This window comes from Carassius gibelio, chromosome B22, assembly GCF_023724105.1.
Source record: "Carassius gibelio isolate Cgi1373 ecotype wild population from Czech Republic chromosome B22, carGib1.2-hapl.c, whole genome shotgun sequence".
In the NCBI taxonomy this organism is placed as follows: domain Eukaryota; kingdom Metazoa; phylum Chordata; class Actinopteri; order Cypriniformes; family Cyprinidae; genus Carassius; species Carassius gibelio.
The window spans coordinates 35,967,762-35,982,058 of NC_068417.1; the positions used below are offsets into that span (position 1 = coordinate 35,967,762).

Here is a 14,297-nt window from a genome sequence, read left to right on the forward strand (position 1 = left end):
ACGCAAATCACAAGACCGCTCGATGGCACAAGTCTGCAGTGAGCTGCCTTTATGTAATATTTAACCCCCCATAATCTCTATAGTGTCGCACATGAAAGACTTTTACATTATAGTTCAAAGTATAGGGCACTTTTTTTTTTAATTGTAAACAAAAATGCATAAATAAATCAGGCCATTTTTTTTTTAATCAAAAGATAAAAGCTAAACTATTATGGAAACTTGTTCCGGCACTGAAGAGAAAAAACAAAACAAAAAGGTAATTGTGACTGTCTTATACAGCTGTGTCTTGCAATTCCTACTTAGTTAATTGAAAAATTAGTCAAACGATATATATATATATATATTAGTACAAGACATTGAATATATCAGTTAGTAGATAGTCAAAATGATTGAATTTATGGGAGACATGGTGTGCATGAATCTTAATTATATATATTATATATATTAAGATTCTGTTATCGGTTGTGCGTAGTTTAAATAATGTTCTTGATAATTTAATCGAGCTTTTAATGTTAAATACCAGGGTGCAGGGGACCGGTAGTGACGCCAGCGAGTGCATCCCCACTGCGGAGAGCGTCAAAATCACGGCGTTCAAGTAAAGCTCGTCTAGTTTTAAACTAAACCGGACTGATGAGCTGTCTGCTGCTGACTGTTGAGAAAACCTGTCCGGGTTACATCACAGCGCCGCTGGTTCAGACTTGTTTTGATACAGTCTATGGTCCAGACCTGTGTCTGTAGAGCTGTAGTGTGCAGTATTCAGAGAGCGCTGCAGTAATTGGTCGCAGTGTCCTGATCATTACGAGCCGCGATAAAATGGGTCAAAATCTCTGACGAGCCATAAATATCACAAAGAGAGTAAGATGGACTATAGACGCAAGAGGAGACTGACCTTCTTCACGATAGGACTGATCTTCTTACTGAGCGGGATCGAGTACGGTGAGTTACGCTGCTGATCTCCGTCTCGGTGTTATAAACAATAGTTTACATTCGTTACATCACACTACTGGTGATAACTTTATCACATAGTGTAATACGAACTGTATGGATGGTGTCAGACGCTATTACCATAGCACAATTATTTGAACATACTAGTGTTTACATAAGCAGTATGACATCACATCATTAACTCAATGTAGGTGTTTTTTGTGCATTATTTTTATTATGTATTATACCAAATTATATCCACATATATAAAATAATCATACAAATACTATGGTAAAAGTTTCAGTAGTTATTTAGTAATTATTAACGAATTGCTTTGAAAATTTGAACTGGAATTCGAATTCCATAAACCACACACTCTACAGAATACTGAAATGGAATTTGAACTGATTTAAATGTGAATTAATCTGAATTCGAATTTGCCACACGTTCCAAAAAAAATTAAATTCATTTGGAATTTAATTTGATCTCGACTTTACCACAAGCTCTGCAAACTGTTGCACTGAAATTTAATTTGAATCAAATCGACCCCAGAGTCCAAGATGTGAATTACATGTATCATTAATTTAATATACTATTCTCAGTGCTTTAAGCTACTGGTACATGTTTTGTTATTAGTTTAATATTTTATTTGGACTCCATATAAATGTAAAAAATAAATAATAATAATAGAACATTAAGTAATAATGTAACCAGATGTTTCAGTAGTCAATACAATTCTTGATGTAACTAACCCCTCTATAACAATAATAACAAAGAGACTGTGTCACATTCATCACAAATGGATAACGTGATGTTGCTAATAGCAGTGATGGAATTGTTTCTTGTTTATAATAAAACTCATCTTGTATACGAGTCATTTTCCGACATGTCTGTCCCAGAATCGCTCTTTGTGCTCAGAGATTCTTAAGATTGTTTCAGAACAGTAAGTCACAGAGTTTCTCTGTTAATGAACTGTCATTAGTCACTAATCTAACTAGCTATCAAGTTAATAGTTACAATACCAGATGTGTCCATAATGTATCCATGTATGTCTGATTTAATTTCAGCTGTGATTTTGCCCACAATATGGCGGTATCTGCAGACGTTGAATGCAGCACCGTACTTTCTTGGTCTCAGCCTGTCAGCGTTCAGCTTCAGCGGGCTTCTCGCCGGTCCTCTGTTTGGCTTCTGGTCAGATCGCACACTCGCCACCAAAAAAATCATCCTGTTCGCCAATGTCTTTGAGATTGTTGGTAAGTTTGCACTTGTATAGGAATGGTTCACTCAAAAATAAAATGTGCTCACTCTCAGTCCATCCAAGATGTAGAGGAGTTTGTTACTTCGTCAGAGAAATGTAGCATTACTGTACATCATTTACTCAGCAATGGATGCTCTGCAGTGAATGGGTGCCGTCAGATTGAGAGTCCAACGAGCTGATAATAATCCACAAGTACTCCATACCACTCCAGTATATGTCTCGTGAAGCAGAAAGCTGCGTGTTTATAAAAAAAAACCCGAATCCATCATTAAGATGTTTTTAATCTCATTCTGACGGCACCCATTCACTGCAGAGGATCCATTGCTGAGCAAGTAATGCAAAGCTACATCCTCCAAATCTGATGAAGAAATCTACATCTTGTATGATTTAGTCATGTAAATGAAGACTCTTTCTGTCTGTTTTTAGGTAACTTCATGTATTTTATGGGATACTCCAAATGGTTATTGCTCTGCAGTCGTCTAGTCGCAGGTGAAGTCTCGGTCTAATTCTTTAAGGTTATGTCTATTTTTGTGTTTTAACCAGTTTCTAATGCTTTAGGGATTGGCACTGGTGCGGGATCATCGATCTTTGGCTTCTTGACTAGAAATACAGCCCCTGAGGATCGTTCGACTGTTTTCGCTGCGGTTATGGCCTGCCGTCAAGCTGGGCTTCTCATTGGTCAGTGAAAATAAAATGGCAGACCATGCATGAAAATTAGAGGTGTGCAATGAACATTTCAGTAGTCGATACCTGTTTATATTCAGCAAATGTTTTAATGTTGGACTTAAAAAGTTATTTTAAAATACAATAGAGAAATAATTATATTTCATCTTCAATTCGCTGTATTTAATTTAGTTCATACTTAGTTTTTTGCGTTGTCTTCTAGGTCCTGCATTCAACATCTTTCTCAGACTCTGTGACTTCCAGATCGGACCTTTTACAGTGAACAAATACACTTCCCCGGGGGTGAGATCCTGAAGATTTCCTGTCGACGTTGTTTGAAGCAACCTGAAACGTACAATAAACAGTATATTTGTTGTGTTTCAGCTCTTCATGTGCCTGCTATGGATCCTTCTTCAGTTTGTAGTCCTGTTCATGTACTGCGACTTCACTCCTCAAGAGGAGACGCGTCAGAGGAACGGAGTGGAGCGGGAGGAGGTGGAGCAGGAGGAAGAGGAGGGAAAACCTTTGGTTGGGCCCAACGAGCTCACTGGCTCATACGGGACGGTCACCAGCGTCAAGTCCAGAACCTCATCAGTGGCCAACGGAGATGTGACCCATGTTTCCCCTCCGCCTTCACCTCCCCCCGAGGAGGTCAGCTCCAGTCCCTTCAAGAACTTCAGTGCCAGCAGAGGTGAGCGCAAAAGAAAAGAGATCATATGATGCGATTTTAAGTTTACTTTGTCTTTGGATCGTTACAAGCTGTTTGTGCATCGATAAGATCCCTAAAAATGCAAAGACTAAAGTCTCAAACCCAAAGAGATCATCTTTATAAAAGTTAAGGCTCGTCCAAGTCCTCCTAAAACACTTTGTTTAAACACGCCCCCACATGTCTACATCACTGTGTGGGGAGATTTGCATAACGCCGCCCAAATGTTCACGCAAAGAAAGAAGAAATGACTTTTCTTCTCGCTGTAATATTGTAGCTTCCTGCGCTGTGTTTCCAAATATGGTAAGGGGCGTGACATTTCCATAACACACTTGATGTATTCAGCCAATCACAGTGCACTGAATAGCTGGCCAATCAGAACACACCTCGCTTTTCAGAACGATGAGCTTTGTAAAAATCGACGCGTTTCAGAAAGGTGCAACAATTATTTACAATATGTGGAATATAATTTTCATTTATTTTTTATTTTTTTACCTTAAACCACGTAAACGTATTGCACAAGTAATATTCTTTTTAGTATCGTCATATGACCCCTTTAAGGAAGCCTTGTTAGCTGAAAATAGGACATATTTTGTGTCTTATTACAAAATGTCTTAACAACACTGGAATAGAAGGTGATTTTCAGTGTAGCCGACTGAAATTTAAAAACACCTTTATGCTATTAAAATGTTATTTATTTTTTAATTCAATATTGTAAGTAAACCGTGCAACTTCTTAGTATACTAATAGGATTGCCAAAGAATTTGTTTTTAGACTTTCAAAGCTGCTTTATTTAAAAAACACTCTTCTTAAAACCTTCACTTATAAGATGCTTGGTAGTGTTGAACACCACACACCACATGTTCAGATGAGTTCACTTGATATAAACCAAATCTGGAAACCTAGTTTGACATATCTCAGTGTTTTCTGACTGATCTAATAAAAACAGGTGATTGTAATCTATATTTCAGACTCTCTATGGAAATGAGTTTGGTTTGTAACCTGTGAGTTTCATTGTTTCTACTTCCAGAGTTCATCAGAGAGGAGGTGGTTGTGCTGTTGGCTGCTCAGTTTATCACACTGTTTAATCAGACAGCTCTGGAGGTGAACACACACACACACACACACACACACACACACACACATACACACACATATACACACACACACACACACACACACACCTAAAATTAAGAATTTAATAACTGACACTGTTAGTTCATGTGTCTGAATTTAAATTGAATAGACCACACCTGCCAACAAATGTTAAATTGGATGAATTTGAACTGAATTTTGACTTGATTTGAATTGGATTTGAATTAAATTTTTCACACACTCCACAGAATGTTTGATTGGAATTTGAATTGGAATTGAATTTGATTTGATTTTAAATTGCCACACTATTCAGAATGTTGAATGGCAATTTAAATAGATTTGAATTTGACTTTAAATTAGAATTGGTTTGATTTGATAATTTAATTTAATTTGCCCTAAACTTTGCAGAATGTTGAATTGGATTTTTAATTAATCGAAATTGGAATTTAAATTGCAACTGAAATTGACTTAATTTGATTTGGAATTTGAATTTGAAATCCAATTCACAGAAGGTTAATTTGGAATTTGAATTTAAATTTGCCGAACATTCTATATATTGGAATTCAAAACAATTTGGTTTTTAGTTGATTTGATTTGGAACTTGATTTAATTTACATTTGAATTAAATTGAATTCACTGCATGCACAGAGGATTTAGAACAAATATTTGAATTATCCACTCACAGTAAGATTTCTAATTTAAATAAAATTAATTCGGATAATTTAATTTAGATATTACATTTTGCGGCAAACCTGAAAATTGTCATCATGCCTTCAAAACAAATTTTACTTCCATCACAAAGTCTTTCCATAGAATTAAAGTTAATTTATTAAAAATAATGAAACATATTTAAATGAAATGCTACATATAGGTAAGATTTAAAACATTTAAATTATTACATTTTTGTTTCTTCTTACCTAAATTAACATTTGAAGTACAATTGTGCTTCCACTTTCTTTATTCAGTTAAAATTCAGGAATTGTTTTGGAGAATAAAAGGCATTTACATTTATATCTGGTGGAAATCACTTGCACTACTTCGTTTGACAAATGACAAATTTCTTACGTGCAATATTGAGTTTGATAATATCATTCCTCCAGACGATGGTGACTCCTCTGACGCAGAAGTTCTTTAACTTTGGCGAGTTGGAGAACAGCATCATGTACTGTCTGTGTGGCGTGGAGGTGATCGCTGGCTTCCTGTTTGTGCGCTGGCTGAGCAAGCGTGTGGCGGAGCGAGTGGTGCTGGCTGTCGGCCTCATCCTCTGCAATATCTCCTCTGTCTGGTGCCTGATCTTCCTGGCCAATCCTCAGGGTAAGAAAGAACGCACACAACTCTGGATGCTGTGCTTATAAGCTCTAAAATCCCTCACGGCTCACATGTGTTTCTTTGGTTCAGGTGGATTTGCGTGGCAGTTGGCGGAGTTCATCATAGGTGTTTTCCTTCAGGTCCTGGGCCTTCCTTTTGTGGCAGTCGCCCAGGTGTCTCTCTTCTCCAAAATTACATCAGAGAAGACGCAAGGTTTGTCCTAAGAACATAGTAGCAGCTTACCATGTGTCTAGAAACAAGTCAGAACACTTGAGGCATGCTCACATTTACCATTCTTTAGCAAAATTTTGTCAATGAAAATCCAAGCGAATTGGAAAGAATTTGCCATGGAAATTAGCAATGGATTGCAAATGTTGCTAATCTGAATAAAAAAGTGCCTGTATGCCTCTTTTCGCTCAGAATTGTGTGATAGATCTTGCAATTCTGACCTTTGTTTTCTCACAACTCAGACTTTTTCTCGCAATTCTGAATTTTTCCTCGCAATTGCATGTTTATATCTCGCATTTCTGAATTTTTCTGACAATTAATTTTTTTCTTGCAATCCTGGCTATTCTCGCAAATGCAAGTTTATATCTTGGAAGTTATTACTTTTTCTGACCATTCACCTTTCTCACAATTACCTTTTTTCACGCAATTCTGCTCTTTTCAAAAAATGTAGGCTTTTTCTCGCAATTATGAAATTTTTCTGACAGTTCACCTTTTCCTCGCGATTCTTACTTTCTCCAAATTCTGACCATTTTTCTTGCATTCTTTTCTCTCACATTTGACTATTTTCTCAATTTAAACTTTCTTGCAATTGACAGTTTTCTATTTCAAGTTTACATCTTACATTTCTGACTTTCTCACAATTCTGACTTTATTCTGGCAATTCTGACCTAGTAAGTTTATATCTTGCGATTCTTACTTTTCTCATAATTGTGAGAAAAAAGCGTCAGAATTGTGAGCAGTTTTTCCAGTTTTATTCAGTGGTGCAAACAAGCTTCCCTAGTGACCGCACCTTTGCGCAAAAATAACTCTCAGGCTTTTCAAGTGACATACAAAGCAACAGACGTTTCTAGTTTTTCTGGTTTCCAAGTCAGTGTTTGCTGAAGCTCAGGCCTGTGTTTGTTCAGGGTTCAGTCAGGGGATTCGGCGCTCTGTCGGAGGACTGGCCACCATTCTCGGGCCTCTCTGGGCGGGTGGTCTGACCTTTAACCTGTATGTAATGCTGGGGCTGATGATGGGTCTGCTGGCCCTGCTCACGGTGAGTCCAGATGCACACGTGTGACCGTGAGCTAGTGCACACATGAGAGCATGAAAACACTCTGAGACATCTCTGTGATCGACAGATCATGATGGTGGTGTCGTACGAGCGGCTGGTGGCGCCCGAAACTGTAGACCGTCCCACAGGAACTGAGTCTGAAGACTGACGCAGGTAATCAAAGAATAAACATTACAGAGGCTAGGCTATAGGGGACGCTACAGCGATCAAGTTTAGTTTTCGATTTCCCTTGTCAAAGGGACACCGAAATGTTTGAAAGGGGCGGAGGCCACTTTTACAAAATTGGCTTTAATTTTTGAACAGGATGAGATATTTACACCAAACTTGATATGCATATGTAAGACCTGAGGTCACATCAAAAATCAGAGTCTGGCCACTGTGTGGCGCTATAACAGGACAAAAATATCAAATGACTACAACTGCATCTGTTTGTCGACCAAATCGTTTGTTAATTAATCAAGAGTGTTAAGAAAAACACTACTTTTGCGAACTTGTCCCAGGTTTTTTTTGCTTAACCTCAGGAAACCACTGCAGCACATTTCTCTGGACTCTACAGGTCAATAATTAACAGAAAGGTTGCTCCATGTCTCATGTTTGCTCAAATGCTTTAAAGTGCTTGAACCCCAGTCATCACTGCTTGCAGCTGTATTTTATTGTTGTATGTGTGTGTGTGAATGTATATAATATGGCAAGGTGCTCTTTCCTTGTTTGTAGGTTTGCCATCGACTAGTTTGTGCTGTTGTCGGTGAGCTGAATCATTTGACTCAATAAATCTTGAGAAATCCATCTGTGTTTGACTCCAGTTGAAGTGGACATCATCTGGATTGACCGCAGCAACAGACATAAATGCAGTGAATGGAGACATCAGGAGCGGGTAAGACCAACACAGCAAGCGCGAGGCCGATGGATAAATCTCTGGATGTCTTCATCTCTGCTCTGTGCAGGGCTCTGATCAGGGCCAAGACTCTTTAAAAGGACGTTTCTGCTTTATTTCCTGTGGAAATTCCTGTAGAGGAGATGTTTTAGGACGAAGAACGAAGGCCACATTCTGAGGGAAAATCCATTCATGTGCGTTATAATGCTTTTATATTAATAAAGAGATCAATGCGTTTAGTTTAGGACTAAATTATATATATATATATATATATATATATATATATATATATATATATATATATATATATATATATATATATATAATGTTGCTGACTGATTATTTAATAAAAGAGAATATTGTTACTTGTGCTTTTGAAGTGATGCTGAGGCTGTTTGTGTTCGAAAGCTTTAGGATTGTGTTTTTAATTATTATTTTTTTTGTCTTCAACTTTATAGGATTGCTGCTACTTACAATATATATATATATATATATATATATATATATATATATATATATATATATATAAACCTTATGCACAAAGTACCAGAGCTGCATTAATATCAATTATAAATAAGACAATACATAACCCCATTACGTTTCAGTAAATGTGTCTTGCAATTCTTGACCTTTCTGTCACAATGAAAAAATTAAATGGGTTAACTGAGACTTTTTATTTCATATTTGTGACTTTTGTCTATTTACTGTTGTCATTTTGCATTATTGATACACTATTTTCCTATTTAATGCTTTTAAGCTTCTTTGACACAATCTGTATTGTTAAAAATAATATATATATATAAGGTGGCTTGACTTCAAATTTCAGAATTGCAAGACAAAAGTCAGAAATCTTTTAGAGATTTAAATTTTATTAATTTATTATTATTATTTTAAAATTTAGTGTCATACCTAAAAATTTTTTTTATCAAAATGATTTAATTTCATAAAGACCTATAAACTAATTTTTTAAATGGTGCAATCTCTCTCAGCATGACAGGGTTTCATTTCTTTCAACATTTTTTTTTGGTGTGTATGTGTATATATCCCATTAAAAATAATGTTAGGCACATACACATTTACTATACTGAAAAACAAATATAATAAATAATACAGTAATATATTTAAATTAATATCGTATTGTATCAATATTACTAAAATACTGTAGAATACAGTTACACAAACTAACCACTAGACGGCGTCATTAACCCACAAAAGACAATATATTTATGAATCTGCAGTAAACTCATTACTTCCATTGTCTCATCTGCACCAGCTGACCTGAATGATCCTGCGATCGCTACTATACAACAAAACATTACTCTTTAATGTGTATATAAGAAAGACATTTTAGTTTGTGTATTATGATTTTGTGAAATATAACATATTTAATATGTGTCATAATTTGTTTTGTGCATTTGCATAATTTAAGTGTGCACTTACAATATGTGGCCAGACAATATTTGTTTAAAGATTGTATGAATTTTTTATGTTAGATTTGTTTGTTTTTTTAGTGCTATTTTTTTTTTATGTTAGATTTGTTTTTTAGTGCTATATGTATACTATATGTTTTATTATTGTGCTTAAACTATATTAATTACTTTTATTATTATTAAGTGTCTTCATTATTCTGAATTTAATTGTTCAGCTTCTTATTAATTTTCAGTGGTCAGACTTTATTTTGAATAAAATTATTTGACATTCAACATTTTCAAATGAGAACATTCATCAGCAATAAAATTATTTAAATAAAAAAATTAAATAAAAAACAGCCTCAGCAATTTACTGAACCATTTTTTTTCACACTGTAAATAATGGGATTTGTTTTCTGATGGGAATCATCCAGGTGCTTCCTGACAAAGACTTTTTTTGTGTGTATGTGTGTGTTTTCCGTTATGTTGTTTTCACGTAAAACCTATTTTTTACCCCATGTCTCTTAATAAACTGAAAAACGTTGCCAGGCTGGCTACATCTGGATGATTTACTTCTAAAGTTTGCATTTTTTCTTTTTCCGTTCCGTTATAAAAATAAGAATTTTCCTTTTAGAATTTTTCCTTTTAGAATTTTTACTTTAAGATTTTGGATGAAAACTGTGTATAATCAGTTAACATGCTAAAGATTTTCATCATGAATTGTATGCAAAACAAATTAATAAAAAATAAATAAATAAACGAATGATCATGTTCTTAAGCAAGAGCACCTTGTGTTGAAGAATCTTAAATATTTCTTCTTAGTTTTGTCGTAACATTATTTTCTTTTGCATTTTAAAAAAAATCTTAAATATTTCCATTATTTCCAGGTTTTAAATGAAACTTTAATCCCAGTTTTTGCTCTTCATCTTTAGATGAAATATTACATTTTAGTGCAAACTGGAGCTACAATAATAGTACAGCATTGATATTATTATCTTATTATTGAGATTACGATTGCAAAACAGCTCTCCTAAAACATTTTAATATTCATATCCACAATTCAAATAATAATATTTAGGGTTTTAATACTCATTTTCACATTAAACTTAAGCTCAAAACTACTATACTGAGGAATTTTAGTCTGTTATTGGCAAATTACACAGGATTGTAACAGGCACGGAAGTATCATCAAAAATGTAAAGCTTTATAATAATGCATTAGGGTTTAAAATAATGCATGAAAGATTTCTGTTTGCATGCACCAATGTAATTAGACAACTTTGAAAATGCTGTGTGAAATTTTCCAGCTCCAAACACCAGGGGTCACTGTGTTTCCGCATGAAGAAGCGGTCACTCGGAGGGAGTCGCTTAACGATGGGCGGAGCTAAGAGGCTCGAGCTCGTTAACATTCCTTGTAAACAACTGAGGTTGTTTGGAGGTGGAGCCAATTGGTGGCCTTTCGTTGAACTCTGCTTCTAGACGGAGGAGGGGCTGCTTATGAAGGAGCGAAAGAATGGCGTGTTGGCAATGGCCAGGCATTTCGCTTATGTTTTAAAGAGCCGACTCGTGGCCTGCAGGAGAGATCTGACCGGACGATGACCCGCCGAATTGGGTCAGAAAATGTCACATCATAGCGGATGTGACAGTCTAGTGTTTAGCCCCCAAAAAATCCAAATAAAAAAAATCCCGCCATTGCAAATCTATGAAACCAGACGCGTGAACTTCAGTTGAACTATCCTTAATTCTTTCGCAGGGGCAACGAGAGTTCATATTTGGGTTTGTTTGGGTTCGTACTTTGTTAGAGATTCGACATTTGAAGAAACGCACTGGAGCACTATACTATTTTTGTTAGATCATCCGAGATCTGACCGAAGTTTGACCTCATGCGCGAGCGACAAATTCAGCTAGATATCGTCAGCACCGCCAAGTGACCTCGCCATGTCATTTTGCGTTTTGTTATCCTCATAGTTTTCAATTTAACCATTTTATAATGTCAAAAAATGGCACTTTGACTAAGACTTTAAAAATATATTGCACTATACAACACCATAAAATGCGTTTTTTACGTTTTTTCAGCCACTTTATTAAATATTAAGATTATACAGTGGTGTTGGAAGATGCTTTTAAGAGTTGTAAATCAAGGAAGTGTCATTGCCTCCAAAAAAGGCTTTGAATAATCCAGCGTGGCATTTACCGAAGTGCAGCAGCTTGTGCGATCGAGGACAGAATATCCTCCTCGATAATGGATGTGAGATGCGTATAAAGTCCAGCCGAGGGCTTCTTGAAATCACGTATTAAGGGAACAGGAAGAGGAGAGAATGTCGAGTGGTCTTAAAAGCTTAGGGGGAAAAGTCATGGGTGTCGTGAAAGAGTTTGGACGTAATCATGTTGAATTTAGTATGTTGTATTTTGTGTGATTTATTCACATTTTTAAAATAATTTTTAAAGACAAACAAGTGTAATGCAGGGTGAACAATCTTAATGGATTTGTTAACCTTATCAAAAGTTTTTGTCATCATCTGTTCACCTTTCCAGACTTTCTTTATACTTTAAAGGCCAAATGAAGATATTCTGTCTCAATTAGATGTCAAAAAATAAATAATTAAAAATAAAATAAAATTTGCAAGTGCAAATATCACAATAGACAATGTAATCAGATTTTTTTCCTTTTGTGTTTCAAAGAAAAACCCCTGGCTTGGGACAGCATTACTCTGCATTAGTGCTGCTGCAAAAACAAGTCTCAAAACAATATTCAAACATCGCAAAAGTTGCAATGAAAATATTAATACTTATATTTTTTTGCATGGGTTTAGAATGACATTACTCTGCATTATTGCTGCAGTGAAGATGTGAAAAGAAAAAAAATAACACATTTTAAAAAGTGCAATAGTCACTGCAATGAAAAAAAAAAAGAAAAAAAAAAAGGTTTCTGTCACAGAAATTTGTGGCTAATCCAAAGAGGCTAAGTTAATTTTTGATAATAAATTGTACGCATCACTCGTACAGATTTGTACGATTTGTGCAAAATTCGTACGTCTTTTGCAGGGTGGCAAATTTGAAGGAATTCGTATGAATGACAACCCTGAAACATACCCTTGTTAACCACCTCATAAAATATGTGCAAATTGGTTGTGAGAAAAATCATACATATTTTATTAGGGGGCAAAACTATAGGAATTCGTACGACCTCACTCGTACAAATAAGTGCGAGTTTAGAAAAACGTACATAATTGATGAGGTGGCTAATTCAAATTAATTTGTACGACCTCACTCGTGTGAATTTGTATAATTTGTGAAAAATTGGATGTATTTTACGAGCTGGCGAATTCGTAGGAAACACAGCCTCTAACCCCTCCCCTAAACCTACCCCTCACAGAAATCATACTAGTGAGTTTGTACGAATTAGCCATCTTGTAAAATATGTACGAATTGGTCGTGAGATAGCGTTGCACAAATTCAAATATCGCAAAAGTAATTGAACATTTCTTACGTTTATTGTTACACAAAAGAAAATGATACAGGTTTGGAACTACATTAGCGCTGCACATGTAAAAACAAACAAAAAAGAGTGACTCTGTCGCAGTTCAGGTATCGCAGTAGCCATTGTAATGGAAAAAAATTACTTCTACATCTTTCAGTTTTTTTTAATTTGTAATTTTTTCACAGAAGAGAGAAGATCACACGGTTTGGAACTGCATTGCTTTGGATTATTGCCCCAAACATCCAATGAGATATTACAATCTTTCAAAATGAAGCGTAAACTACTACTTTTCGCTACTTTTGTTACGTTAAATCAGTTTAGCTGATACAACAACAGGTGTCCAGTGACGAAATCTCCCAAGCACTTTCCCAGCAGCGGTTATTTTGAACAAAAGTTGTGTGACGGCTAAATCACGTTCATTTGTCCAATCCATAAAAACCCAAAACAAAACCAGTTTGTCTGAAGAATTAATTTCTCCTGCCCCCGGTGCATTCGCTTTGGTTTAGTGTCTGTGCACGCCGCTCCGCTCTGACGGCCCCCGAGGTCCCCATCCTCCCCACGGGCGTCAGGATTATCGCCCCATCTGTGTCACCCGCGCAGGCCACGCTGAGCCGCCGGGTTCCCTGCTTCGCAAGGAACCTGGATTGTTATCCCTGATTAACATGATGTGGCATTAAGTGGAGAAACAGTGTGAAAATCAAATGCATGGCATGACCTACTGCCCTGACGCTGAACCGTGAGAGAGAGACAGAGAAACAGAGAGAGAAAGAGAGAGAGAGAGCCACTGTAGCAAAGCAAACAAAACACGTAAAACCACAGACTAACAGTGTGAGCGGCTAAAACAGTGAGTGTGCTCAACAGATCACATGATACTTATTAAATGCTTTCCTACGTGCTATTACACATTATGAATCTCTAGATCAAAACACGGCAAGCGATTGCACATATAAGCAGATTTTTTTATTTACTTGTACTAAGTGTTGATAAAAAAAAAAAAAAAAATGGATGAAACTATAATACATTAACTGCGCTCGAAATGACTACTTGTGCACTATGTACTCAACCGGGCAGTGTTTATATATATATATATATATATTTAGTGGAGACCCTGCTCTTTCATTTAACTATTTCATGTTCAGATATTCAAACAATAAAATATTCCTGAATATTTTGGCCGTGAAAATTTGGTGAAAATACAAAAAAATGCTGGCGTGGCTAGCAAAATTAAAAAATAAAATAATAATAAAATTAAAAATTCAGTGAAAGAGATAATGGTTATTATTTATTGATTGCTGTTG

At 35.8% G+C, this 14,297-nt stretch overlaps 1 protein-coding gene across 2 annotated transcripts; it reads left to right on the forward strand.

Annotated features, from left to right (window-relative positions):
- The first annotated feature begins 464 nt into the window (after positions 1 to 464).
- mfsd8l1 (major facilitator superfamily domain containing 8-like 1) lies at positions 465 to 8,357 on the forward strand. Of its 2 annotated transcripts, none has more exons than XM_052589261.1 (12): positions 465 to 936; positions 1,992 to 2,177; positions 2,609 to 2,671; positions 2,741 to 2,860; positions 3,069 to 3,148; positions 3,230 to 3,536; positions 4,582 to 4,655; positions 5,747 to 5,960; positions 6,045 to 6,167; positions 7,088 to 7,218; positions 7,304 to 7,389; positions 8,040 to 8,357. In XM_052589261.1, exons 1-11 carry the CDS (start codon positions 861 to 863, stop codon positions 7,382 to 7,384), a joined length of 1,455 nt encoding a protein of 484 aa, XP_052445221.1. In that variant the 5' UTR covers positions 465 to 860; the 3' UTR covers positions 7,385 to 7,389; positions 8,040 to 8,357. The 2 variants fall into 2 exon arrangements, with proteins under 2 accessions (XP_052445221.1, XP_052445220.1); XM_052589260.1 differs by having other exon boundaries at positions 468 to 936; positions 7,951 to 8,357.
- The last annotated feature ends 5,940 nt before the right edge of the window (positions 8,358 to 14,297 follow it).

Excerpts from the sequence above, each read along its gene's own strand:
- mfsd8l1 (XM_052589261.1), top strand. The coding sequence starts at position 861 with ATGGACTATAGACGCAAGAGGAGACTGACCTTCTTCACGATAGGACTG. Across the intron at positions 2,861-3,068 it reads TCAAGCTGGGCTTCTCATTG|GTCCTGCATTCAACATCTTT; the intron begins GTCAGTGAAAAT and ends GTTGTCTTCTAG. Across the intron at positions 7,219-7,303 it reads GTCTGCTGGCCCTGCTCACG|ATCATGATGGTGGTGTCGTA; the intron begins GTGAGTCCAGAT and ends TGTGATCGACAG.